The 26,570-nt window shown below is 47.8% G+C and overlaps 1 protein-coding gene across 1 annotated transcript in view; it reads left to right on the forward strand.

Annotated features, from left to right (window-relative positions):
• Positions 1 to 26,570, forward strand: part of LOC139418921 (threonylcarbamoyladenosine tRNA methylthiotransferase-like) — a 404,223-nt gene that overhangs the window by 201,133 nt on the left and 176,520 nt on the right. Inside the window, exons 6-7 of the mRNA XM_071168710.1 lie at positions 9,875 to 9,923; positions 20,662 to 20,782. Of these exons, the coding sequence (XP_071024811.1) occupies positions 9,875 to 9,923; positions 20,662 to 20,782 (170 nt within the window). The remainder of the gene's footprint in view (positions 1 to 9,874; positions 9,924 to 20,661; positions 20,783 to 26,570) is intronic.

A 26,570-nucleotide genomic window follows, 5' to 3' on the forward strand; every position in this document is an offset into this window, starting at 1 on the left:
TTGTTGTTGTTGCTCTGAGGCCGGTTGTTGTTGTTGTTGTTGTTGTTGTTGCTCTGAGGCCGGTTGTTGTTGTTGTTGTTGTTGTTGTTGCTCTGAGGCCGGTTGTTGTTGTTGTTGTTGTTGCTCTGAGGCCGGTTGTTGTTGTTGTTGTTGTTGTTGTTGCTCTGAGGCTGGTTGTTGTTGTTGTTGTTGTTGTTGTTGTTGCTCTGAGGCCGGTTGTTGTTGTTGTTGTTGTTGTTGTTGCTCTGAGGCCGGTTGTTGTTGTTGTTGTTGTTGTTGTTGCTCTGAGGCCGGTTGTTGTTGTTGTTGTTGTTGTTGTTGTTGCTCTGAGGCCGGTTGTTGTTGTTGTTGTTGTTGTTGTTGTTGCTCTGAGGCCGGTTGTTGTTGTTGTTGTTGTTGCTCTGAGGCTGGTTGTTGTTGTTGTTGTTGTTGTTGTTGTTGTTGTTGTTGTTGCTCTGAGGCTGGTTGTTGAATGTCCTTTAATCTACTGCGTCTACTCCAGTATTTACTCTGCCAACCGTGTTTTCTACTAGGAGGGATTTCTAAACATGACCTATAACACAGTTTAATATTTGAGGATGTGAGGTGTGACTGTTTCTGTGTTCCCCAAGAGAGCTTTCTCATATTGATACTGGTTGGACTACAGTCAGTCAGGCACGCAGCCAAACAACAAGGTCTGTTGACTAATAATAAGTGACTGAGATGGGACAGGTGCTGGATGGCCGTTAACTAGACCACGCCTTCTTTCAGTTACACCAGTCCTCTTATGCAAATGTTCCAGGGTGGTTTTGCATATTCTAGAACTCCGCCAAACGACGTTGACATTCCGGAGGTTCTGGAACCTGTCAAGGATAACTAAAAGAGTGCTTCCCAAATCGCACCCTATTTCCCTATACAGTGCATGACTTTAGTCCAGGACCCATATGGGCTCTGGTCTAAAGTAGTGCACTATATAGGAAGTAGAGTGCCGTTTAGGGGGACACACTAAAGCTACATGGAGAATAGAAGAATCAATCTGTGAAGCGATCTGCAATCTACACACATTGAAAGTCCTACATGAATTCACCAGCTGTTTTCTTTTAAGCCTGGGGGTTGACATCAATGAGATTGTATATGGAATTTAAATGCATTATTCATGAAATAGTAGGTTTAACATAAGATGGGACATTGATGTTTATTAAGGGGACATGCAGCCAGGCACAATATTGAATTTAGAAATGACCTTAGTGATAATATCCATGTATTGATTTCAAATGAAACAGTCGTACAAGCAGGTAGACTCCATGTTCTGTTTTTTACATAAGAGTTGATGATTCTGAGAATCCAGAGAGGAGCCCCTTCTTTAAAATGGACGTCTTGATGAAAAACGTTACGTTGCTCTTTTGAAAGGCTGGGTGATGTTAGAAATAGTTGTATCGTTGGCGTTGGTCTCTGGGGGAATATTTAATGTGATTTCCATGTTTGTTTTTTATGACTCTATTGTTTATCTGATGCAATTTCACTAAAGCTCTTTTAATACAATGACAAAACGAGGCTGACGTGTGTTATATTTACCCACAACAACCCTCTCTGAGTGGATTCAGTTCAGTGTTATACAACTGCAGTTAACAAGCATGAGATCCTCAGATAGACACGCGAGGCTGTTTCCTGCCTTTCCCTGCTGCAGAACTACCAACCGTTCTACTTGAATGGGCCTATGCTACGCTCTGCTTCTCCCTGTCGCTGCCTAGGCCCCATAATGCAACACTCGGAACAATTGTACTTAGTCTTCTATCTCATGAAACGATTTGATCCCCATTGGTATGGACCGGCCGTCTCTCAACCGTTGGTCATGACATCACCTCAGAAAACCACCAGGAGTTGGAGTCTCCCTAAAGTACTTTCCTCATAGTCTTTCTACCTGCTGACAGCAGAAATGGATCCTAGTGCCTAGTCTGTCCCCTCGCTCCCTCTCTCCCTCCCTCGCTCCCTCCCTCGCTCCCTCTCTCTTTCTCTCTCTTTCTCTCCATTCCTTCCTTCCCTCTCTCTCTCTCTCTCTCTCTCTGTCTCTCTTGGTCTCTCTCTCTTTTTCTCTCTCTCTTTTTTCTCTCTCTGTCTCTCTCTTTTTCTCTCTCTCTCTCTCTCCCTCTCTCTCTCTTTCTCTCCCCTCCCTCCCTCTCTTTCGGTTTATCCACCCAGGTGTTCTTTACTACTGAGAGAAATGAAAGATAAATGTCATATCAGCAGAGCCAGCGATCACTGAGCGACGGGGCAGCGAGAGAGGAGAGCAGCCTCTTCTAAAGAAACTCTGGCTCAGCGGGCCTCCTCTCCTCTCCTCTCCTCTCCCATATTGATCAAATCAAACGGCGGGGCGGCAAGGCGGCAGGGGATGAGAGACGTAGTGAGCGGGGTTAGTGTTATGGGGGGGATGTGATGGGTTAGCCTTAGTGCTAGCTGTTTGTCTTTATGGGGGATGAGAGACAGTGAGAGGGGTTAGCCTTAGTGCTAGCTGTTTGTCTTTATGGGGGATGAGAGACAGTGAGAGGGGTTAGCCTTAGTGCTAGCTGTTTGTCTTTATGGGGGATGAGACACAGTGAGAGGGGTTAGCCTTAGTGCTAGCTGTTTGTCTTTATGGGGGATGAGACACAGTGAGAGGGGTCTGCCTTAGTGCTAGTTGTTCATCTCTATGGGGGATGAGAGACAGTGAGAGGGGTTAGCCTTAGTGCTAGTTGTTTGTCTTTATGGGGGATGAGAGACGGTGAGAGGGGTTAGCCTTAGTGCTAGTTGTTCATCTCTACGGGGGGTGAGAGGAGTTAGCCTTAGTGCTAGTTGTTCGTCTTTATGGGGGATGAGAGACAGTGAGAGGAGTTAGCCTTAGTGCTAGTTGTTCGTCTTTATGGGGAATGAGAGACAGTGAGAGGGGTTAGCCTTAGTGCTAGTTGTTCATCTCTATGGGGGGTGAGAGGAGTTAGCCTTAGTGCTAGTTGTTCATCTTTATGGGGAATGAGAGACAGTGAGAGGGATTAGCCTTAGTGCTAGTTGTTTGTCTTCATGGGGGATGACAGACAGTGAGAGGGGTTAGCCTTAGTGCTAGTTGTTTGTCTTTATGGGGGATGAGAGACAGTGAGAGGGATTAGCCTTAGTGCTAGCTGTTTGTCTTTATGGGGGATGAGACACAGTGAGAGGGGTTAGCCTTAGTGCTAGTTGTTCGTCTTCATGGGAGATGACAGACAGTGAGAGGGGTTAGCCTTAGTGCTAGTTGTTTGTCTTTATGGGGGATGAGAGACAGTGAGAGGGATTAGCCTTAGTGCTAGTTGTTCGTCTTTATGGGGGATGAGTATGGATGGACTGCCCACGCTGACACACCTCACACAGTCACACAATGGCGAAGCAGTCAGATGTCCCATGGTCTTAAAAGTATGGTTTGCCAAACAGTTGAATCACCTCTCCCTCGCTTATTGTTTCCACGCAGCTCCACTGAGAATACTGTGGTCTCTGTCACTGAGAGTAATACTGTGGTCTCTGTCACTGAGAGTAATGCTGTGGTCTTTCTGTCACAGAGTAATACTGTGGTCTCTGTCACTGAGAGTAATGCTGTGGTCTTTCTGTCGGTGAGAGTAATGCTGTGGTCGCTGAAAGTAAAGCTGTAGTCTTTGTCACTGAGAATAATGCTGTGGTCTTTCTGTCGCTGAGAGTAATGATGTGGTCGCTGAGAGTAATGCTGTGGTCTTTGTGTCACTGAGAGTAATGCTGTGGTCTCTGTCACTGAGAGTAATGCTGTGGTCTCTGTCACTGAGAGTAATGCTGTGGTCTCTGTCACTGAGAGTAATGATGTGGTCTCTGTCACTGAGAGTAATGCTGTGGTCTCTATGTCACTGAGAGTAATGCTGTGGTCACTGAGGGTAATGCTGTGGTCTCTCTGTCGCTGAGAGTAATGCTGTGGTCACTGAGAGTAAAGCTGTGGTCTCTCTGTCGTTGAGAGTAATGCTGTGGTCACTGAGAGCAATGCTGTGGTCTCTCTCGCTGAGAGTAATGCTGTGGTCTCTCTCGCTGAGAGTAATGCTGTGGTCTCTCTGTCGCTGAGAGTAATGCTGTGGTCTCTGTCGCTGAGAGTAATGCTGTGGTCACTGAGAGTAATGCTGTGGTCTCTGTCGCTGAGAGTAATGCTGTGGTCTCTGTCGCTGAGAGTAATGCTGTGGTCTCTGTCGCTGAGAGTAATGCTGTGGTCACTGAGAGTAATGCTGTGGTCTCTGTCGCTGAGAGTAATGCTGTGGTCTCTGTCGCTGAGAGTAATGCTGTGGTCTCTGTCGCTGAGAGTAATGCTGTGGTCTCTGTCACTGAGAGTAATGCTGTGGTCTCTGTCACTGAGAGTAATGCTGTGGTCACTGAGAGTAATGCTGTGGTCTCTGTCGCTGAGAGTAATGCTGTGGTCTCTGTCACTGAGAGTAATGCTGTGGTCTCTGTCACTGAGAGTAATGCTGTGGTCACTGAGAGTAATGCTGTGGTCTCTGTCGCTGAGAGTAATGCTGTGGTCTCTGTCGCTGAGAGTAATGCTGTGGTCACTGAGAGTAATGCTGTGGTCTCTGTCGCTGAGAGTAATGCTGTGGTCTCTGTCGCTGAGAGTAATGCTGTGGTCTCTGTCGCTGAGAGTAATGCTGTGGTCTCTGTCACTGAGAGTAATGCTGTGGTCACTGAGAGTAATGCTGTGGTCTCTGTCGCTGAGAGTAATGCTGTGGTCTCTGTCGCTGAGAGTAATGCTGTGGTCTCTGTCACTGAGAGTAATGCTGTGGTCACTGAGAGTAATGCTGTGGTCTCTGTCACTGAGAGTAATGCTGTGGTCACTGAGAGTAATGCTGTGGTCTCTATGTCACTGAGAGTAATGCTGTGGTCACTGAGAGTAATGCTGTGGTCTCTATGTCACTGAGAGTAATGCTCTGGCCTCTGTCACTGAGAGTAATGCTCTGGTCTCTGTCACTGAGAGTAATGCTGTGGTCTCTGTCACTGAGAGTAATGCTGTGGTCTTTGTGTCCTTTGGCCAGTATAGCAGTACAAAATGTTTTTCAAGTGGAGTCCCTGAAAGGGTAGCAGTGCATCCAACACACACACACACACACACACACACACACACACACACACACACACACACACACACACACACACACACAGCGAGAAACAAACTCTGCTAGTCTTAGCCCCTTCTGCCTCTCTCCCGCTGCTCAGAGTGGACACAGATTGCTGTCCCATTAGGAGCAAATTGATTTTCATTTCCGTGCTTATCATGCATATAACTACTGCGAGACGGGAGAGGCCTTGGGTGTGTCCCAAATGCCACTCTGCTCCCTATTGTTCTTAGGTCTGTTAATGTTCTATAAAGGGAATAGAGTGCAGTTTGGGATGGGGGGGGGGCTTGTTTGTCCCATCCATCCTCCAGGCGGTACCCTCTGCCCCGCTGCACTCCTCAGGGACGGGGAGGGGGTAATGGGGCTCCAGGCCCATCGAGGCCTGGGGGTGGGCCCTGGGACGGGAGCAGAGGCCTGCTAGCCTCAACTATTTAACTGAGGGTTGCAGCAGGGCACAATTGATACACATTTCCTTTTAATAGATCATATTTTTACAATATCTGGTTCCCCAGGCAGAAATAACACGGTGGAGAAGCGGGAACTGCGGGAGAGAGGAGGGAAAAATGGAGAGAGATTGGCTCATGCAGAAATAACACAGTGGAGAAGGGGGAACTGCGGGAGAGAGGAGGGAAAAATGGAGAGCGATTGGCTCATGCAGAAATAACACAACAGAGAGGAGAGGAGAGGGTGGAAAAGGAGCAAAAAATTGGGCTGCGTAAAATCTTCTCTGTCTTTCGGGACATCGTCCTCATTCCAGACCCCTGGTCCTTTCTGTTAATCAATGGAAGATTGAATCACCACAGAGCTGCGATTTGATTGTTGTTGGATGTAGTTTTAGCTCTGCGTCTCACTGTGTTTATGGTTTACCGTTTCAGAGGCAGTGTTGTTTTATTTACGCCGTTGTTTTTTGCTTGTGATTTGGGGTTGATGGTGTTTCCTGCAGTTATGAGTTTAGGAATGAAATGTAAAACAGCGCCAGGCCCAAGGCCAACAGAGTCTAAATGAGTTGTGTGCATAGAATGATAAGCTGGGTTTATCTCGTAGTTATTCAAATGGAGAAGTTTCAAATCGCTGTTTAGCTGTTGGCTCCCTAGTTGTAGTGTGGTTAGTAGAGAGAGGAGACTGGTTAGTAGAGAGAGGAGACGGGTTAGTAGAGAGGGGAGCTGTTGGCTCCCTAGTTGTAGTGTGGTTAGTAAAAAGAGGAGACTGGTTAGTAGAGAGGGGAGATGGGTTAGTAGAGAGAGGAGACGGGTTAGTAGAGAGGGGAGACTGGTTATTAGAGAGAGGAGACTGGTTAGTAGAGAGAGGAGACTGGTTAGTAGAGAGAGGAGACTGGTTAGTAGAGAGAGGAGACGGGTTGGTAGAGAGAGGAGACGGGTTAGTAGAGAGGGGAGCTGTTGGCTCCCTAGTTGTAGTGTGGTTAGTAAAAAGAGGAGACTGGTTAGTAGAGAGGGGAGATGGGTTAGTAGAGAGAGGAGACGGGTTAGTAGAGAGGGGAGACTGGTTATTAGAGAGAGGAGACTGGTTAGTAGAGAGAGGAGACTGGTTAGTAGAGAGAGGAGACGGGTTGGTAGAGAGAGGAGACTGGTTAGTAGAGAGGGGAGACTGGTTATTAGAGAGAGGAGACTGGTTAGTAGAGAGAGGAGACTGGTTAGTAGAGAGAGGAGACGGGTTAGTAGAGAGAGGAGACTGGTTAGTAGAGAGAGGGGACTGGTTAGTAGAGAGAGGAGACTGGTTAGTAGAGAGGGGAGCTGTTGGCTCCCTAGTTGTAGTGTGGTTAGTAGAGAGAGGAGACTGGTTAGTAGAGAGAGGAGACTGGTTAGTAGAGAGAGGAGCTGTTGGCTCCCTAGTTGTAGTGTGGTTAGTAGAGAGATGAGACTGGTTAGTAGAGAGAGGAGACTGGTTAGTAGAGAGAGGAGCTGTTGGCTCCCTAGTTGTAGTGTGGTTAGTAGAGAGAGGAGACGGGTTAGTAGAGAGAGGAGCTGTTGGCTCCCTAGTTGTAGTGTGGTTAGTAGAGAGAGGAGACTGGTTAGTAGAGAGAGGAGACTGGTTAGTAGAGAGAGGAGCTGTTGGCTCCCTAGTTGTAGTGTGGTTAGTAGAGAGAGGAGATTGGTTAGTAGAGAGGGGAGACTGGTTAGTAGAGAGAGGAGACTGGTTAGTAGAGAGAGGAGACTGGTTAGTAGAGAGAGGAGCTGTTGGCTCCCTAGTTGTAGTGTGGTTAGTAGAGAGAGGAGCTGTTGGCTCCCTAGTTGTAGTGTGGTTAGTAGAGAGAGGAGCTGTTGGCTCCCTAGTTGTAGTGTGGTTAGTAGAGAGAGGAGACTGGTTAGTAGAGAGGGGAGACTGGTTAGTAGAGAGAGGAGACTGGTTAGCAGAGAGGGGAGCTGTTGGCTCCCTAGTTGTAGTGTGGTTAGTAGAGAGAGGAGACTGGTTAGTAGAGAGAGGAGACTGGTTAGTAGAGAGAGGAGACTGGTTAGTAGAGAGAGGAGACTGGTTAGTAGAGAGAGGAGATTGGTTAGTAGAGAGAGGAGATTGGTTAGTAGAGAGAGGAGACTGGTTAGTAGAGAGAGGAGACTGGTTAGTAGAGAGAGGAGACTGGTTAGTAGAGAGAGGAGCTGTTGGCTCCCTAGTTGTAGTGTGGTTAGTAGAGAGAGGAGACTGGTTAGTAGAGAGAGGATTAGTAGAGAGAGGAGACGGGTTAGTAGAGAGATGAGCTGTTGGCTCCCTAGTTGTAGTGTGGTTAGTAGAGAGAGGAGACTGGTTAGTAGAGAGAGGAGACTGGTTAGTAGAGAGAGGAGCTGTTGCCTCCCTAGTTGTAGTGTGGTTAGTAGAGAGAGGAGATTGGTTAGTAGAGAAGGGAGACTGGTTAGTAGAGAGAGGAGACTGGTTAGTAGAGAGAGGAGACTGGTTAGTAGAGAGAGGAGCTGTTGGCTCCCTAGTTGTAGTGTGGTTAGTAGAGAGAGGAGCTGTTGGCTCCCTAGTTGTAGTGTGGTTAGTAGAGAGAGGAGCTGCTGGCTCCCTAGTTGTAGTGTGGTTAGTAGAGAGAGGAGCTGTTGGCTCCCTAGTTGTAGTGTGGTTAGTAGAGAGAGGAGACTGGTTAGTAGAGAGGGGAGACTGGTTAGTAGAGAGAGGAGACTGGTTAGTAGAGAGGGGAGCTGTTGGCTCCCTAGTTGTAGTGTGGTTAGTAGAGAGAGGAGACTGGTTAGTAGAGAGAGGAGACTGGTTAGTAGAGAGAGGAGACTGGTTAGTAGAGAGAGGAGACTGGTTAGTAGAGAGAGGAGCTGTTGGCTCCCTAGTTGTAGTGTGGTTAGTAGAGAGAGGAGACTGGTTAGTAGAGAGAGGAGACTGGTTAGTAGAGAGAGGGGAGACTGGTTAGTAGAGAGAGAGGAGACTGGTTAGTAGAGAGAGTTGATTGGTTAGTAGAGAGAGGAGATTGGTTAGTAGAGAGAGGAGACTGGTTAGTAGAGAGAGGAGACTGGTTAGTAGAGAGAGGAGACTGGTTAGTAGAGAGAGGAGCTGTTGGCTCCCTAGTTGTAGTGTGGTTAGTAGAGAGAGGAGACTGGTTAGTAGAGAGAGGAGACTGGTTAGTAGAGAGAGGAGACTGGTTAGTAGAGAGAGGAGACTGGTTAGTAGAGAGAGGAGACTGGTTAGTAGAGAGAGGAGACTGGTTAGTAGAGAGAGGAGACTGGTTAGTAGAGAGAGGAGACCGGTTAGTAGAGAGAGGAGCTGTTGGCTCCCTAGTTGTAGTGTGGTTAGTAGAGAGAGGAGACGGGTTAGTAGAGAGAGGAGACTGGTTAGTAGAGAGAGAGGAGACTGGTTAGTAGAGAGAGAGGAGACTGGTTAGTAGAGAGAGGAGACTGGTTAGTAGAGAGGGGAGACTGGTTAGTAGAGAGAGGAGACTGGTTAGTAGAGAGAGGAGACGGGTTAGTAGAGAGAGGAGACTGGTTAGTAGAGAGAGGAGACGGGTTAGTAGAGAGGAGACGGGTTAGTAGAGAGAGGAGACGGGTTAGTAGAGAGAGGAGACTGGTTAGTAGAGAGGGGAGATTGGTTAGTAGAGAGAGGAGACTGGTTAGTAGAGAGAGGAGACTGGTTAGTAGAGAGAGGAGACGGGTTAGTAGAGAGAGGAGGCTGGTTAGTAGAGAGAGGAGACGGGTTAGTAGAGAGAGAGGAGACGGGTTAGTAGAGAGAGGAGACTGGTTAGTAGAGAGAGGAGACTGGTTAGTAGAGAGAGGAGATTGGTTAGTAGAGAGAGGAGACTGGTTAGTAGAGAGAGGAGACTGGTTAGTGGAGAGAGGAGATTGGTTAGTAGAGAGAGGAGACTGGTTAGTAGAGAGAGGAGACTGGTTAGTAGAGAGAGGAGACTGGTTAGTAGAGAGAGGAGACTGGTTAGTAGAGAAAGGAGACTGGTTAGTAGAGAGAGGAGACTGGTTAGTAGAGAGAGGAGACTGGTCAGTAGAGAGAGGAGACTGGTCAGTAGAGAGAGGAGACTGGTCAGTAGAGAGAGGAGATTGGTTAGTAGAGAGAGAGGAGACTGGTTAGTAGAGAGAGGAGACTGGTTAGTAGAGAGAGGAGACTGGTTAGTAGAGAGAGAGGAGACTGGTTAGTAGAGAGAGGAGACTGGTTAGTAGAGAGAGGAGACTGGTTAGTAGAGAGAGGAGACTGGTTAGTAGAGAGAGGAGACTGGTTAGTATATTTCTCTATTTCTTTCTCTTTCTCTCTCTCTGTGTCTCTCTCTCTGTCTCTGTGTGTTTTCTAACCTTGTCCTCTTTGTTTTCCAGGTTCAGCAGATTGACCGTGTGGTGGAGGTGGTGGATGAGGCTGTTAAAGGTGAGACACTAAACCGTCACGTAACCGTCACTAAACCGCCACTAAACCATCACTAAACCGTCACTAAACCGCCACGTAACCGTCACTAAACCGCCACGTAACCGTCACTAAACCGCCACGTAACCGTCACTAAACCGTCACGTAACCTCCACGTAACCGTCACTAATCTGTCACTAAACCGCCACGTAACCGTCACTAAATCGTCACGTAACCGCCACGTAACCGTCACTAAATCGTCACGTAACCGTCACTAAACCGCCACGTAACCGTCACTAAACCGCCACTAAACCGCCACGTAACCATCACTAAACCATCACTAAACCGCCACGTAACCGCCACTAAACCATCACTAAACCATCACTAAACCGCCACTAAACCGCCACGTAACCTTCACTAAACCGCCACTAAACCATCACTAAACCGCCACTAAACCGCCACCAAATCGTCACTAAACCTCCACGTAACCGCCACCGTTTACAGGGAGCGTCAGTTGAATTGAAGAATGAACAGTCATTAACCATCACCAAACCGTCAGTTTAATTGAAGAATGAACCGTCATTAACATCAGATGTCGCTGTACGACCAAATTAACCGTCATTAACATCAGATGTCGCTGTACGACCAAATTAACAGTCATTAACATCAGATGTCGCTGTACGACCAAATTAACAGTCATTAACATCAGATGTCGCTGTACGACCAAATTAACAGTCATTAACATCAGATGTCGCTGTACGACCAAATTAACAGTCATTAACATCAGATGTCGCTGTACGACCAAATTAACAGTCATTAACATCAGATGTCGCTGTACGACCAAATTAACAGTCATTAACATCAGATGTCGCTGTACGACCAAATTAACAGTCATTAACATCAGATGTCGCTGTACGACCAAATTAACAGTCATTAACATCAGATGTCGCTGTACGACCAAATTAACAGTCATTAACATCAGATGTCGCTGTACGACCAAATGAACCGTCATTAACATCAGATGTCGCTGTACGACCAGATTAACAGTCATTAACATCAGATGTCGCTGTACGACCAAATTAACAGTCATTAACATCAGATGTCGCTGTACGACCAAATTAACAGTCATTAACATCAGATGTCGCTGTACGACCAAATGAACAGTCATTAACATCAGATGTCGCTGTACGACCAAATTAACAGTCATTAACATCAGATGTCGCTGTACGACCAAATGAACCGTCATTAACATCAGATGTCGCTGTACGACCAAATGAACAGTCATTAACATCAGATGTCGCTGTACGACCAAATGAACCGTCATTAACATCAGATGTCGCTGTACGACCAAATTAACAGTCATTAACATCAGATGTCGCTGTACGACCAAATGAACCGTCATTAACATCAGATGTCGCTGTACGACCAGATTAACAGTCATTAACATCAGATGTCGCTGTACGACCAAATTAACAGTCATTAACATCAGATGTCGCTGTACGACCAGACCTCCTTCAGTCCAGTTATCTGTTTATGATTTGAAATACATTGTCCAATTTCCCTTTTCCAATGTTTTATTTTTTAAATTTATTTCACCTTTATTTAACCAGGTAGGCCAGGTGTTCTCATTTACAACCGCGACCTGGCCAAGATAAAGCAAAGCAGCTCGACACATACAACAACAGAGTGACACATGGAATAAACAAAACATAGAAACGTAGAAAAAGTCTATAAACAGTGTGTGCAAATGTAGAAGATTAGGGAGGTAAGGCAATAAATAGGGTCTTAGAGGCAAAAATAATTACAATTTAGCATTAATACGGGAGTGATAGATGTGCAGATGATGATGTGCAAGTAGAGATACTGGGGTGCAACAGAGCAAGAGGATAAGTAACAATATGGGGATGAGGTAATTGGGTGTGCTATTTACAGATTGGCTGAGTACAGGTACAGTGATCGGTTAGCTGCTCTGACAGCTGATGCTTAAAGTTAGAGAGGGAGATACGAGTCTCCAGCTTCAGTGATTTTTTTCAATTCGTTCCAGTCATTGGCAGTAGAGAACTGGAAGGAAAGGCGGCCAAAGGAGGTGTTGGCTTTGGGGGTGACCAGTGAGATATACCTGCTGGAGTGCGTGCTACTGGTGGGTGTTGCTATGGTGACCAGTGAGCTAAGATAAGGCGGGGCTTTACCTAGCAAAGACTCATAGATGACCTGGAGCCAGTGGGTTTGGTGACGGATATGTAGTGAGGGCCAGCCAACAAGAGCATACAGGTCGCAGTGGTGGGTGGTATATGGGGCTTTGGTGACAAAACGGATGGCACTGTGATTGAACATCCAATTTTCTGAGTAGAGTGTTGGGGGCTATTTTATAAATTACATTGCTGAAGTCAAGGATCGATAGGTGTGAGTGAAGGTGGCTTTTTTGCGAAATTGGAAGCCGATTCTAGATTTAATTTTGGATTGGAGATGTTTGATGTGAGTCTGGAAGGAGAGTTTACAGTCTAACCAGACACCTAGGTATTTATAGTTGTCCACATATTCTAAGTCAGAACCGTCCAGACTAGTGATGTTGGACGGGCTTGCGGGTGCGGGCAGCAATCGGTTGGAAGAGCATGCATTTAGTTTTACTAGCATTTAAGAGCAGTTGGAGGTCACGGAAGGAGTGTTGTATGGCATTGAAGCTCATCTGGAGGTTAGTTAACACAGTGTCCAACGAAGGGCCAGAAGTATACAGAATGGTGTCGTCTGCGTAGAGGTGGATCAGAGAATCCCCAGCAGCAAGAGCGACATCATTGATGTATACAGAGAAGAGAGTCGGCCCGAGAATTGAACCCTGTGGCACCCCCATAGAGACTGCCCGAGGTCTGGACAACAGGCCCTCCGATTTGACACCCTGAACTCTGTCTGAGAAGTAGTTGGTGAACCAGGCGAGACAATCATTTGAGAAACCAAGGCTGTTGAGTCTTGCCAATAAGAATGCTATAATTCACAGAGTCGAAAGCCTTGGCCAGGTCGATGAAGACGGCTGCAAAGTACTGTCTTTTATCAATGTCGGTTATGATATCGTTTAGGACCTTGGGCGTGGCTGAGGTGCACCAGCTCTGAAACATAGTGGAGATGGTACGGTGGGATTCGAAATGGTCGATGATCTGTTTGTTAACTTGGCTTTCGAAGACCTTAGAAAGGGCAGGATGGATATAGGTCTGAAACAGTTTGGGTCTGGAGTGTCTCCCCCTTTGAAGAGAGGGGATGACCGCGGCAGCTTTTCAATCTTTGGAGATCTCAGACGACACGAAAGAGAGGTTGAACAGGCTAGTAATGGGGGTTGCATCAATTTCGGCTAATCATTTTAGAAATAGGGGGTCCAGATTGTCTAGCCCGGCTGATTTGTAGGGATCCAGATTTTGCAGCTCTTTCAGAACATCAGCTGTCTGGATTTGGGTGAAGGAGAAGCGGGGGGGATTGAGCAAGTAGCTGCAGGGGGTGCTGAGATGTTGGCAGGGTAGTGGTAGTAGCTGCAGGGGGTGCTGAGATGTTGGCAGGGTAGGGGCAGTAGCTGCAGGGGGTGCTGAGATGTTGGCAGGGTAGGGGTAGTAGCTGCAGCGGGTGCTGAGATGTTGGCACGGTAGGGGCAGTAGCTGCAGGGGGTGCTGAGATGTTGGCAGGGTAGGGGCAGTAGCTGCAGGGGGTGCTGAGATGTTGGCAGGGTAGGGGCAGTAGCTGCAGGGGGTGCTGAGATATTGGCAGGGTAGGGGTAGTAGCTGCAGGGGGTGCTGAGATGTTGGTAGGGTAGGGGTAGTAGCTGCAGGGGGTGCTGAGATGTTGGCAGGGTAGGGGCAGTAGCTGCAGGGGGTGCTGAGATGTTGGCAGGGTAGGGCAGTAGCTGCAGGGGGTTCTGAGATGTTGGCAGGGTAGGGGTAGTAGCTGCAGGGGGTGCTGAGATGTTGGCAGGGTAGGGGCAGTAGCTGCAGGGGTTGCTCATCTAGACATTCTACTGTATCTACTAACACAGTATCACCATATCTACATACCATACCCCTCATTTAGACATTCTACTATATCTACCAACACACACATCATATCTACATACCAGACCCCTCATCTAGACATTCTACTGTATCTACTAACACAGTATCATCATATCTACATACCAGACCCCTCATCTAGACATTCTACTGTATCTACCAACATACAGTATCATCATATCTACATACTAGACCCCTCATCTAGACATTGTACTGTATCTTCTACTGTATCAGTGGCTCCCCGATGTCTCTACAGGGCTCTCTGTTGATCTTCCTCACAGAAGGGAGGAGAAGGAGGAGGAGGAGGAGGAGGAGGAACAATGTTTTTAACATCCATGACTTTTCACTGAACCATCTGGGGAGTTGATGCTCTTCTCTCCCAGTTATTATCATGTAGATGGGTTGTAGAAGTGATTTAGCTGGTGTTATGAGTTCACATTCTTCTGATCTTACCTCTATCTGGGGAGTTGATGCTCTTGTCTCCCAGTTATTATCATGTAGATGGGTTGTAGAAGTGATTTATCTGGTGTTATGAGTTCACATTCTTCTGGAGGCAGGAGGAGCTGGCAACAGTTCTGTAATTACATTCTAGCCTGTGATGTGGGGGCTGAGAGAGGCTCAGTAGCCGTCTCGGACACAGGAACTTTTGATACGACGAAGGGCATTAAGCACCTCGTCATCGTCTTCATCTCTCCGCCGCTGATTTATAACAGAACAATTAGAAAACATCTCTGAGGAGAGAGAGATACCTCACCTCTTATGACATCAGACTCTGAGGAGAGAGAGAGAGAGATACCTCACCTCTTATGACATCAGACTCTGAGGAGAGAGAGATACCTCACCTCTTATGACATCAGACTCTGAGGAGAGAGATAAATACCTCACCTCTTATGACATCAGACTCTGAGGAGAGAGAGAAATACCTCACCTCTTATGACATCAGACTCTGAGGAGAGAGAGAGAGATACCTCACCTCTTATGACATCAGACTCTGAGGAGAGAGAGAGATACCTCACCTCTTATGACATCAGACTCTGAGGAGAGAGAGAGAGATACCTCACCTCTTATGACATCAGACTCTGAGGAGAGAGATAAATACCTCACCTCTTATGACATCAGACTCTGAGGAGAGAGAAATACCTCACCTCTTATGACATCAGACTCTGAGGAGAGAGAGAGAGATACCTCACCTCTTATGACATCAGACTCTGAGGAGAGAGAGAGAAATACCTCACCTCTTATGACATCAGACTCTGAGGAGAGAGAGAGAGATACCTCACCTCTTATGACATCAGACTCTGAGGAGAGAGAGAGAGAAATACCTCACCTCTTATGACATCAGACTCTGAGGAGAGAGAGATACCTCACCTCTTATGACATCAGACTCTGAGGAGAGAGAGAGAGATACCTCACCTCTTATGACATCAGACTCTGAGGAGAGAGAGAGAGAAATACCTCACCTCTTATGACATCAGACTCTGAGGAGAGAGAGAGAGAGAGATACCTCACCTCTTATGACATCAGACTCTGAGGAGAGAGAGAGAGAAATACCTCACCTCTTATGACATCAGACTCTGAGGAGAGAGAGATACCTCACCTCTTATGACATCAGACTCTGAGGAGAGAGAGAGAGAAATACCTCACCTCTTATGACATCAGACTCTGAGGAGAGAGAGAGAGAAATACCTCACATCTTATGACATCAGACTCTGAGGAGAGAGAGAGAGAAATACCTCACCTCTTATGAGAGATCTCTATGGGTCACGATGTCATCCAGTTAGCTTTTACTCCCTCTCTCATCTCTTTCATCCCTCCCTCCCTCCCTCCCTCCCTCCCTCCCTCCCTCCCTCCCTACAGTACCTTCATCCATTCCTCCTCCCTCTCTCCCTCTCTCCCTCCCTCTCTCTCTCCCTAGCTCCCTCTCTCCCTCTCTCCCTCCCTAGCTCCCTCCCTCCCTCTCTCCCTCCCTACCTCTCTCCCTCCCTAGCTCCCTCCCTCCCTCCCTACAGTACCTTCATCCATTCCTACCTCCCTCCCTCCCTCCCGGGTGTAGTGATAGATATCAGAGTCTAGAGTTATGTTGTAATATGTCATAATGGCTGAAATTGGTTTCTGTCTTGTTATATTGATGAGGGAGAAAGGGGTCAGGTTCTGGTATCTGTCTTGTTATATTGATGAGGGAGAAAGGGGTCAGGTTCTGTAATGTCTTGTTATATTGATAAGGGAGAAAGGGGTCAGGTTCTGGTATCTGTCTTGTTATATTGATAAGGGAGAAAGGGGTCAGGTTCTGTAATGTCTTGTTATATTGATAAGGGAGAAAGGGGTCAGGTTCTGTAATGTCTTGTTATATTGATAAGGGAGAAAGGGGTCAGGTTCTGGTATCTGTCTTGTTATATTGATAAGGGAGAAAGGGGTCATGTTCTGGTATCTGTCTTGTTATATTGATAAGGGGTCAGGTTCTGGTATCTGTCTTGTTATATTGATACGGGAGAAAGGGGTCAGGTTCTGTAATGTCTTGTTATATTGATACGGGAGAAAGGGGTCAGGTTCTGGTATCTGTCTTGTTATATTGATAAGGGAGAAAGGGGTCAGGTTCTGTAATGTCTTGTTATATTGATAAGGGAGAAAGGGGTCAGGTTCTGGTATCTGTCTTGTTATATTGATAAGGGAGAAAGGGGTCAGGTTCTGTAATGTCTTGTTATATTGATAAGGGAGAAAGGAGTCAGGTTCTGGTATCTGTCTTTGTAAAATAATTATCACACAGGGTCAGGTCCAGTCAACACATTCATTTATTGAGGCGAATCAGTCATGCCCCCGGTCGCCCTGGACATGCTCGCCGTTAAAATCATATCACCCAGGACATCGCTGTCCGAGAAGCCCGGAAGTGAATTTGGGTTTCACTGGGTATATCTGTAGTCCTGGAGTGTTTCAACTCACTATGCATTAGAGTTTTCCCCCGTTCTCTCTACCTCTCTCTCTCTTTCTCTCTCACTCTCTCTTTCTCTCATCCTCTTTCTTTCTCTCTCACCCTCTCTCTTTCTCTCTCTACCCCTCTCTCTCTCTTTCTCTCACCCTCTCTCTTTCTCTCTCACCCTCTCTCTCACCCTCTTTCTCTCTTTCTATCTACCTCTCTCTTTCTCGCTTTCTATCTACCTGTCTCTCGCTCTCTCTCTCTACCTCTCTCTTTCTATCAACCTCTACCTCCCTCTCTCTCTCTTTCTCTCACCCTCCCTCTTTCTCTCTCTCTCTCTCTCTCTCTCTACCTCTTTCTCTCTCACCCTCTCTCTTTCACTCTCACCCTCTCTCTCTCTCTTTCTCGCTTTCTATCTACCTCTCTCTTTCTTTCTCTCTCTCTACCTCTCTATCTACATCTCTCTCTCCTCTCTCTTTCTATCTACCTCTACCTCCCTCTCTTTCTCTCACACTCCCTCTTTCTCTCTCTCTCTACCTCTTTCTCTCTCACCATCTCTCTTTCACTCTCACCCTCTCTCTCTTTCTCGCTTTCTATCTACCTCTCTCTTTCTTTCTCTCTCTCTCTCTCTCTCTCTACCTCTCTCTTTCTATCTACCTCTACCTCCCTCTCTCTCTCTTTCTCTCACCCTCCCTCTTTCTCTCTCTCTCTCTCTCTCTCTCTACCTCTTTCTCTCTCACCCTCTCTCTTTCACTCTCACCCTCTCTCTCTTTCTCGCTTTCTATCTACCTCTCTCTTTCTCTCTCTCTCTCTCTCTCTCTACCTCTTTCTATCTACATCTCTCTCTCTCCTCTCTCTTTCTATCTACCTCTCTCTCTCTCTCTCTCTTTCTCTACATCTCTCTTTCTATCTATCTCTCTCTCTATCTTTCTTTCTCTCTCTCTACCTCTACCTCTCTCTCTCTCTCTCTTTTTCTCTCTCTACCTCTCTCTTTCTATCTACCTCTCTCTCGCTCTACCCCTCTCTTTCTATCTCACCCTCTCTTTCTCTCTCTCTTCATCTCTCTTTCTCTCTCTACCTCTCTTTCTCTTTCCACCTCTCTCTACCTCTCTCTCTCTCCACCTCTCTCTACCCCTCTCTCTCTCTACCTCTTTCAACCTCTCTACCTCTTTCCACCTCTCTCTACCTCTCTCTTTCTACCTCTCTCTACCTCTCTCTACCTCTCTCTTTCTACCTCTCTCTACCTCTCTCTACCTCTACCTCTCTCTACCTCTCTTTCTCTCTACATCTCAGTGAATAGTTGATAAAGGCACTGAGAGAACAGTCATCTATGTTGATGATGTATTTGTGTTTTCCTGACTAAATGTTGAGCTGCATGTCTCCCACCTCATCAGAGAGGAGTCATGTGGCCCTAAACATCTCCCCACATTATACTCTAGGTAGTGTGAACCTAAACATCTCCCCACATTATACTCTAGGTAGTGTGAACCTAAACATCTCCCCACATTATACTCTAGGTAGTGTGAACCTAAACATCTCCCCACATTATACTCTAGGTAGTGTGAACCCAAACATCTCCCCACATTATACTCTAGGTAGTGTGAACCTAAACATCTCCCCACATTATACTCTAGGTAGTGTGAACCTAAACATCTCCCCACATTATACTCTAGGTAGTGTGAACCTAAACATCTCCCCACATTATACTCTAGGTAGTGTGAACCTAAACATCTCCCCACATTATACTCTAGGTAGTGTGAACCTAAACATCTCCCCACATTATACTCTAGGTAGTGTGGACCTAAACATCTCCCCACATTATACTCTAGGTAGTGTGAACCTAAACATCTCCCCACATTATACTCTAGGTAGTGTGGACCTAAACATCTCCCCACATTATACTCTAGGTAGTGTGGACCTAAACATCTCCCCACATTATACTCTAGGTAGTGTGGACCTAAACATCTCCCCACATTATTCTCTAGGTAGTGTGGACCTAAACATCTCCCCACATTATACTCTAGGTAGTGTGGACCTAAACATCTCCCCACATTATACTCTAGGTAGTGTGGACCTAAACATCTCCCCACATTATACTCTAGGTAGTGTGAACCTAAACATCTCCCCACATTATACTCTAGGTAGTGTGGACCTAAACATCTCCCCACATTATACTCTAGGTAGTGTGAACCTAAACATCTCCCCACATTATTCTCTAGGTAGTGTGGACCTAAACATCTCCCCACATTATACTCTAGGTAGTGTGGACCTAAACATCTCCCCACATTATACTCTAGGTAGTGTGGACCTAAACATCTACCCACATTATACTCTAGGTAGTGTGGACTTAAACATCTCCCCACATTATACTCTAGGTAGTGTGGACCTAAACATCTCCCCACATTATTGTCTAGGTAGTGTGGACCTAAACATCTCCCCACATTATACTCTAGGTAGTGTGGACCTAAACATCTCCCCACATTATACTCTAGGTAGTGTGGACCTAAACATCTCCCCACATTATACTCTAGGTAGTGTGGACCTAAACATCTCCCCACATTATACTCTAGGTAGTGTGGACCTAAACATCTCCCCACATTATACTCTAGGTAGTGTGGATCTAGCGTTACTAATACATATAACATTATCTAGCCTATATCATTACTAATACATATAACATTAGCTAGCATATATCATTACTAATACATACAGCATTATCTAGCCTATATCATTACTAATACAAATAGCATTATCTAGCCTATAACATTATCTAGCCTATAGCATCACTAATACATAGAGCATTATCTAGCCTATAGCATTACTAATTCATACATCATTATCTAGCCTATATCATTACTAATACATACAGCATTATCTAGCCTATAGCATTACTAATACATATAGCATTATCTAGCCTATAGCATTACTAATACATACAGCATTATCTAGCCTATAGCATTACTAATACATACAGCATTATCTAGCCTATACCATTACTAATACATAGAGCATTATCTAGCCTATAGCATTACTAATACATACAGCATTATCTAGCCTATAGCATTACTAAAGCTACCTCCAGTTTGTGGGGTTAGGCTGATTTAGGCAGGATAAGCTGCTATTGAGAAGTGTGCTGAAATAATTATCTCATTAGGAAAAACAGGCTCCTAATGTCCATAAAGTGTTTAAATGTTAGCTTTTTTTAGTCCCTTAAATTCATATTTTTATATATATATATATTTACACCCACGATACAGAATACCAGAGACCCTTCTTCCTATCAGTTTACGCATCTCACCTGCTCTGCAACGATCGTTGCATTTTTTAAATGATTTTAATTACATGCTGTTGAGAAGAGAGATCGTTAAAAACACCGCGATTTAATGAACGGCATCTTTCCATTTGTCATTGTGAGGAGCTCTGTCCTTCTTACCGTGAGATTGTCTGAATGAGAGATTGAGCCAGACAAATAACGTCATCCCTCTGTTTCTCTACTCCTCCATTTCTCTACTCCTCCATTTCTCTAATCCTCCATTTCTCTACTCCTCCATCCCTCCATTTCTCTACTCCTCCATCCCTCCATTTCTCTACTCCTCCATTCCTCCTCGGTGTTCTGACTAGTATTTGTGTGTGTTATGTGTGAAGGTCACTCTGTGTCCTGACTAGTATTTCTGTGTGTTATGTGTGAAGGTCACTCGGTGTCCTGACTAGTATTTGTGTGTGTTGTGTGTGAAGGTCACTCTGTGTCCTGACTAGTATTTGTGTGTGTTATGTGTTGAAGGTCACTCGGTGTCCTGACTAGTATTTGTGTGTGTTGTGTGTGAAGGTCACTCGGTGCGTCTGCTGGGTCAGAAGAAGGACAACGGGAAGCGTCTTGGTGGAGCCAGACTGGATCTGCCCAAGATTAGAAAGAACCCTCTGATAGAGATCATTTCAATCAATACAGGGTAAGCTGCTGTTTTCAACCAGGGGAAACACGCACACACTCGCGCACACACACACACACACACACACACACACACACACACACACACACACACACACACACACACACAGGTAGCCGGCGACAAATGAGGGGGAGGCCAGAGGTAGCTCGCTAGACCGGTGCCTGGCTGGCCTCCTCACTCAGACCGGTGCCTGGCTGGCCTCGTCACTCAGACCGGTGCCTGGCTGGCCTCGTCATTCAGACCGGTGCCTGGCCGGCCTCGTCGCTCAGACCGGTGCCTGGCTGACCTCGTCGCTCAGACCGGTGCCTGGCTGGCCTCCTCACTCAGACCGGTGCCTGGCCTGCCTCGTCGCTCAGACCGGTGCCTGGCCGGCCTCCTCACTCAGACCGGTGCCTGGCCGGCCTCCTCACTCAGACCGGTGCCTGGCCGGCCTCCTCACTCAGACCGGTGCCTGGCTGGCCTCCTCACTCAGACCGGTGCCTGGCTGGCCTCCTCACTCAGACCGGTGCCTGGCTGGCCTCCTCACTCAGACCGGTGCCTGGCTGGCCTCCTCACTCAGACCGGTGCCTGGCCGGCCTCGCCACTCAGACCGGTGCCTGGCCGGCCTCGCCACTCAGACCGGTGCCTGGCCGGCCTCCTCACTCAGACCGGTGCCTGGCCGGCCTCCTCACTCAGACCGGTGCCTGGCCGGCCTCCTCACTCAGACCGGTGCCTGGCTGGCCTCCTCACTCAGACCGGTGCCTGGCTGGCCTCCTCACTCAGACCGGTGCCTGGCTGACCTCCTCACTCAGACCGGTGCCTGGCTGGCCTCCTCACTCAGACCGGTGCCTGGCTGGCCTCCTCACTCAGACCGGTGCCTGGCCGGCCTCGTCACTCAGACCGGTGCCTGGCTGGCCTCGTCACTCAGATTAGGGGGTGGACACTTGAAATGGAATACTTCCTCATGGCAACAGAGAGGAAGTTTTCCACATTTCCTTGACAACAACAGTCATAATGACCTGTTTATTGAATGGTACTGTTGCCCAATACCTACGTGACCTACCGACCTGACTGGTCAGTTTCCAGGCCAACCAGTAAAACGGCTGTTTCAGGTTAACTGATGGTCTCAATACATTGTTTAAGGTCTGAGGAATTCAGGGACTCAGATTCACAGACACACGTGAGTTCAAGGTGAGAGAGAGAGAGAGACACCGTTACGACCCTGCACCTCTACGACCCTGCACCGTTACGTGGCTAAGTGTTCTCCCCATCATAACCCTGGCTAAGTGTTCTCCCCATCATAACCCTGGCTAAGTGTCATTCATCTCATGAAACCTTGATGTGGTTTTGTGTTTGAATACAGAGGAACCCCATTAGGGCTTGATATACAGACCTTCTGACCCAGTAGTACACACATCCATCTTCAAAACTCTCACACAGTCCTGTATAACTAACCTTGTGGGGACGCACAATTCAGTCCCATTCAAAATCCTGTTTACCCTAACCTTAACCCGAAATCTAAACCTAACCTTAACCCGAAATCTAAACCTAACCTTAACCCGAAATCTAAACCTAACCTTAACCCGAAATCTAAACCTAACCTTAACCCGAAATCTAAACCTAACCTTAACCCGAAATCTAAACCTAACCTTAACCCGAAATCTAAACCTAACCTTAACCCGAAATCTAAACCTAAACTTAACCCGGAATCCCCTATAAATAGCATTTGACCTTGTGGTCCCCACAAGTATAGTTAAACACGCACACACACACACACACACACACACACACACACACACACACACACACACACACACACACAGAGATTACGTGAGATTGATGTAAGGAAAAGCCCAGAGGGGTACAGAAGGTGTTTTGATGTTTCCAGAGGAGGAAGCAACCAGGGGCCCCCATGACAGTGCTGAGCTGCCACATCACGCCGTGGCGGTTGGGTGGGAGGCAGAAAGAAATTGAATTTCTCAGGAGATATATTGAATATTTGATGAGCGAGCGGTAGGTGGGTTTAGAAAACAGTGTCGCCTCACCCTCCCTTCCTTCCAGCTTGAACAGGATCCATTTTACAGCCTCACTCCCTCCCTCATCCCCCGTCTCCTCCCCCCTGTCCGTCCCCCGTCTCCTCCCCCCTGTCCGTCCCCCGTCTCCTCCCCCCTGTCCGTCCCCCGTCTCCTCCCCCCTGTCCGTCCCCCGTCTCCTCCCCCCTGTCCGTCCCCGTCTCCTCCCCCCTGTCCGTCCCCCGTCTCCTCCCCCCTGTCCGTCCCCCGTCTCCTCCCCCCTGTCCGTCCCCCGTCTCCTCCCCCCGTCCGTCCCCGTCTCCTCCCCCTCCCTCATCCCCCGTCTCCTCCCCCCTGTCCATCCCCCGTCTCCTCCCCCCAGTCCGTGCCCCGTCTCCTCCCCGTCTCCTCCCCCCTCCCTCATCCCCCGTCTCCTCCCCACGTCCGTCCCCCGTCTCCTCCCCCCTCCCTCATCCCCCGTCTCCTCCCCACGTCCGTCCCCCGTCTCCTCCCCCCTCCCTCATCCCCCGTCTCCTCCCCCCTGTCCGTCCCCCGTCTCCTCCCCCCTCCCTCATCCCAAGTCTCCTCCCCCCTGTCCGTCCCCCGTCTCCTCCCCCCAGTCCGTCCCCCGTCTCCTCCCCCCTGTCCGTCCCCCGTCTCCTCCCCCCTGTCCGTCCCCCGTCTCCTCCCCCTGTCCGTCCCCCGTCTCTTCCTCCCTGTCCATCCCCCGTCTCCTCCCTCCCTCCCTCGTCCCCATCTCCACCCTGTTTTATGGTGTTTACAGAGCTCCTCACATGGGTTCTAACATCAATGGGGTTGTTCATGTTTAATGGAAAATGCTAATTTCATCAGTTTGAATCAGGAAAGGGCCTGTTGTGATTTTTTTTTCAGGGAATTACCTCAGAAGACCTGGGGTTCTCGGCTTTATATTTGTTGCTTTAAGTGAAAGGGTGATATGCACACACACACACACACGGTTACGACCCACTCAGTGGAGGTCATAATCTGCTGTTTGTAGACATCCAGAGCGGAGAGAGAAGCCTGTATGTTGTGTGTGTGTGTGTGTGCGCGTGTCAGAGAGACAATGTGTGTTTTAAAGAACAGTCTGTTGCACCTCTGCTTCCTGTCCAGAGCTTTGACCTTTGACCCCCTAGGTAAGTCAGAGGAATCTATGCATGTCTCTCTGTATGTGTCGGGGAAACAATGGGGCCTTGTCATTGGGCAGACCAACACATGCAATACTCTTAACCGTCCTCAAGCCTGCCTACTGATTGGAGCCTGGGGTACAAAGACATGCAGGGAGCCAGACATTGAGAGAATAGGCTGGGCAGTGTCCTCTCTGTCCCTGTTATAGACTGGGGACTATCCTCTCTGTCCCTGTTCTAGACTGGGGACTATCCTCTCTGCAGGGTCCCTGTTCTAGACTGGGGGCTGTCCTCTCTGTCCCTGTTCTAGACTGGGGACTATCCTCTCTGTCCCTGTTATAGACTGGGGACTATCCTCTCTGTCCCTGTTATAGACTGGGGACTGTCCTCTGTCCCTGTTCTAGACTGGGGACTGTCCTCTGTCCCTGTTCTAGACTGGGGACTATCCTCTCTGTCCCTGTTCTAACTGGAGACTGTCCTCTCTGTCCCTGTTCTAGACTGGGGACTATCCTCTCTGTCCCTGTTATAGACTGGGGACTATCCTCTCTGTCCCTGTTCTAACTGGGGACTATCCTCTCTGTCCCTGTTCTAGACTGGGGACTATCCTCTCTGTCCCTGTTCTAGACTGGGGACTATCCTCTCTGTCCCTGTTCTAGACTGGGGACTGTCCTCTCTGTCCCTGTTCTAGACTGGGGACTGTCCTCTCTGTCCCTGTTCTAGACTGGGGACTGTCCTCTCTGCAGGGTCCCTGTAGGGTTGTGTGTGTGTGTTTCTACATCCTGTGTGTGTGTTTCTACATCCTGTGTGTGTGTTCCTACATCCTGTGTGTGTTTCTACATCCTGTGTGTGTGTGTTCCTACATCCTGTGTGTGTGGTGTTGGTATGTTCTCTCCCTGTACCCTTCTGTAATGGCGACTGGCCCCAGCAGGTTGCAGGACAGATTTTGGGACGTAAGTTAAACGATCACTGATCTCTGGAACCCAGTTTTGCCCCCCTGCTGCCTTGTGGTTCTGTTGGTCCTCTCCTCTGACCAGGGCCCATCCGTCCTCTCCTCTGAGCAGGGCCCATCAGTCCTCTCCTCTGACCAGGGCCCATCCGTCCTCTCCTCTGACCAGGGCCCATCCGTCCTCTCCTCTGACCAGGGCCCATCCGTCCTCTCCTCTGACCAGGGCCCATCAGTCCTCTCCTCTGACCAGGGCCCATCCGTCCTCTCCTCTGACCAGGGCCCATCCGTCCTCTCCTCTGACCAGGGCCCATCCGTCCTCTCCTCTGACCAGGGCCCATCCGTCCTCTCCTCTGACCAGGGCCCATCCGTCCTCTCCTCTGACCAGGGCCCATCCGTCCTCTCCTCTGACCAGGGCCCATCCGTCCTCTCCTCTGTTCACTTATCTTCTGTCATTTCCAACTACAGAGGGATCTGTGAAAGATATGGAGCTAGAGGGAGGAGCTATGAGAGACGAGGAGGGAGGAGCTATGAGAGACGAGGGCGGGCGGAGCTCTGAGAGACGAGGCGGAGCTCTGAGAGACGAGGCGGGCGGAGCTCTGAGAGACGAGGCGGGCGGAGCTCTGAGAGACGAGGCGGGAGGAGCTTGGCAGCCCTCAGTGGGAGAGATGGATTCCCTGTCTGTAATAAAACCGCATGGAGAGGGTAAAGCAGTATTCACGTGTATCCAATGAAACACTCTGGAACGACTGTTACTGATGCTGGAGGCAGCCTATTGGTTGCTAAATAAGGTTGATGCGTAATTAGGGTCCTGAACAGGGTTGTTTAATTTTTTTTAAATTCCACCTTTATTTAACCAGGTAGACTAGTTGAGAACGAGTTCTCATTTCCAACTGCCACCTGGCCAAGATAAAGCAAAGCAGTGAGACACAAACAACAACACAGAGTTACACATGGAGTAAACAACAACACAGAGTTACACATGGAGTAAACAACAACACAGAGTTACACATGGAGTAAACAACAACACAGAGTTACACATGGAGTAAACAACAACACAGAGTTACACATGGAGTAAACAACAACACAGAGTTACACATGGAGTAAACAACAACACAGAGTTACACATGGAGTAAACAACACAGAGTTACACATGGAGTAAACAACAACACAGAGTTACACATGGAGTAAACAACAACACAGAGTTACACATGGAGTAAACAACAACACAGAGTTACACATGGAGTAAACAACAACACAGAGTTACACATGGAGTAAACAACAACACAGTTACACATGGAGTAAACAACAACACAGAGTTACACATGGAGTAAACAACAACACAGAGTTACACATGGAGTAAACAACAACACAGAGTTACACATGGAGTAAACAACAACACAGAGTTACACATGGAGTAAACAACAACACAGAGTTACACATGGAGTAAACAACAACACAGAGTTACACATGGAGTAAACAACAACACAGAGTTACACATGGAGTAAACAACAACACAGAGTTACACATGGAGTAAACAACAACACAGAGTTACACATGGAGTAAACAACAACACAGAGTTACACATGGAGTAAACAACAACACAGAGTTACACATGGAGTAAACAACAACACAGAGTTACACATGGAGTAAACAACAACACAGAGTTACACATGGAGTAAACAACAACACAGAGTTACACATGGAGT

This window comes from Oncorhynchus clarkii, chromosome 2, assembly GCF_045791955.1.
Source record: "Oncorhynchus clarkii lewisi isolate Uvic-CL-2024 chromosome 2, UVic_Ocla_1.0, whole genome shotgun sequence".
Classification (NCBI taxonomy): Eukaryota; Metazoa; Chordata; class Actinopteri; order Salmoniformes; family Salmonidae; genus Oncorhynchus; species Oncorhynchus clarkii.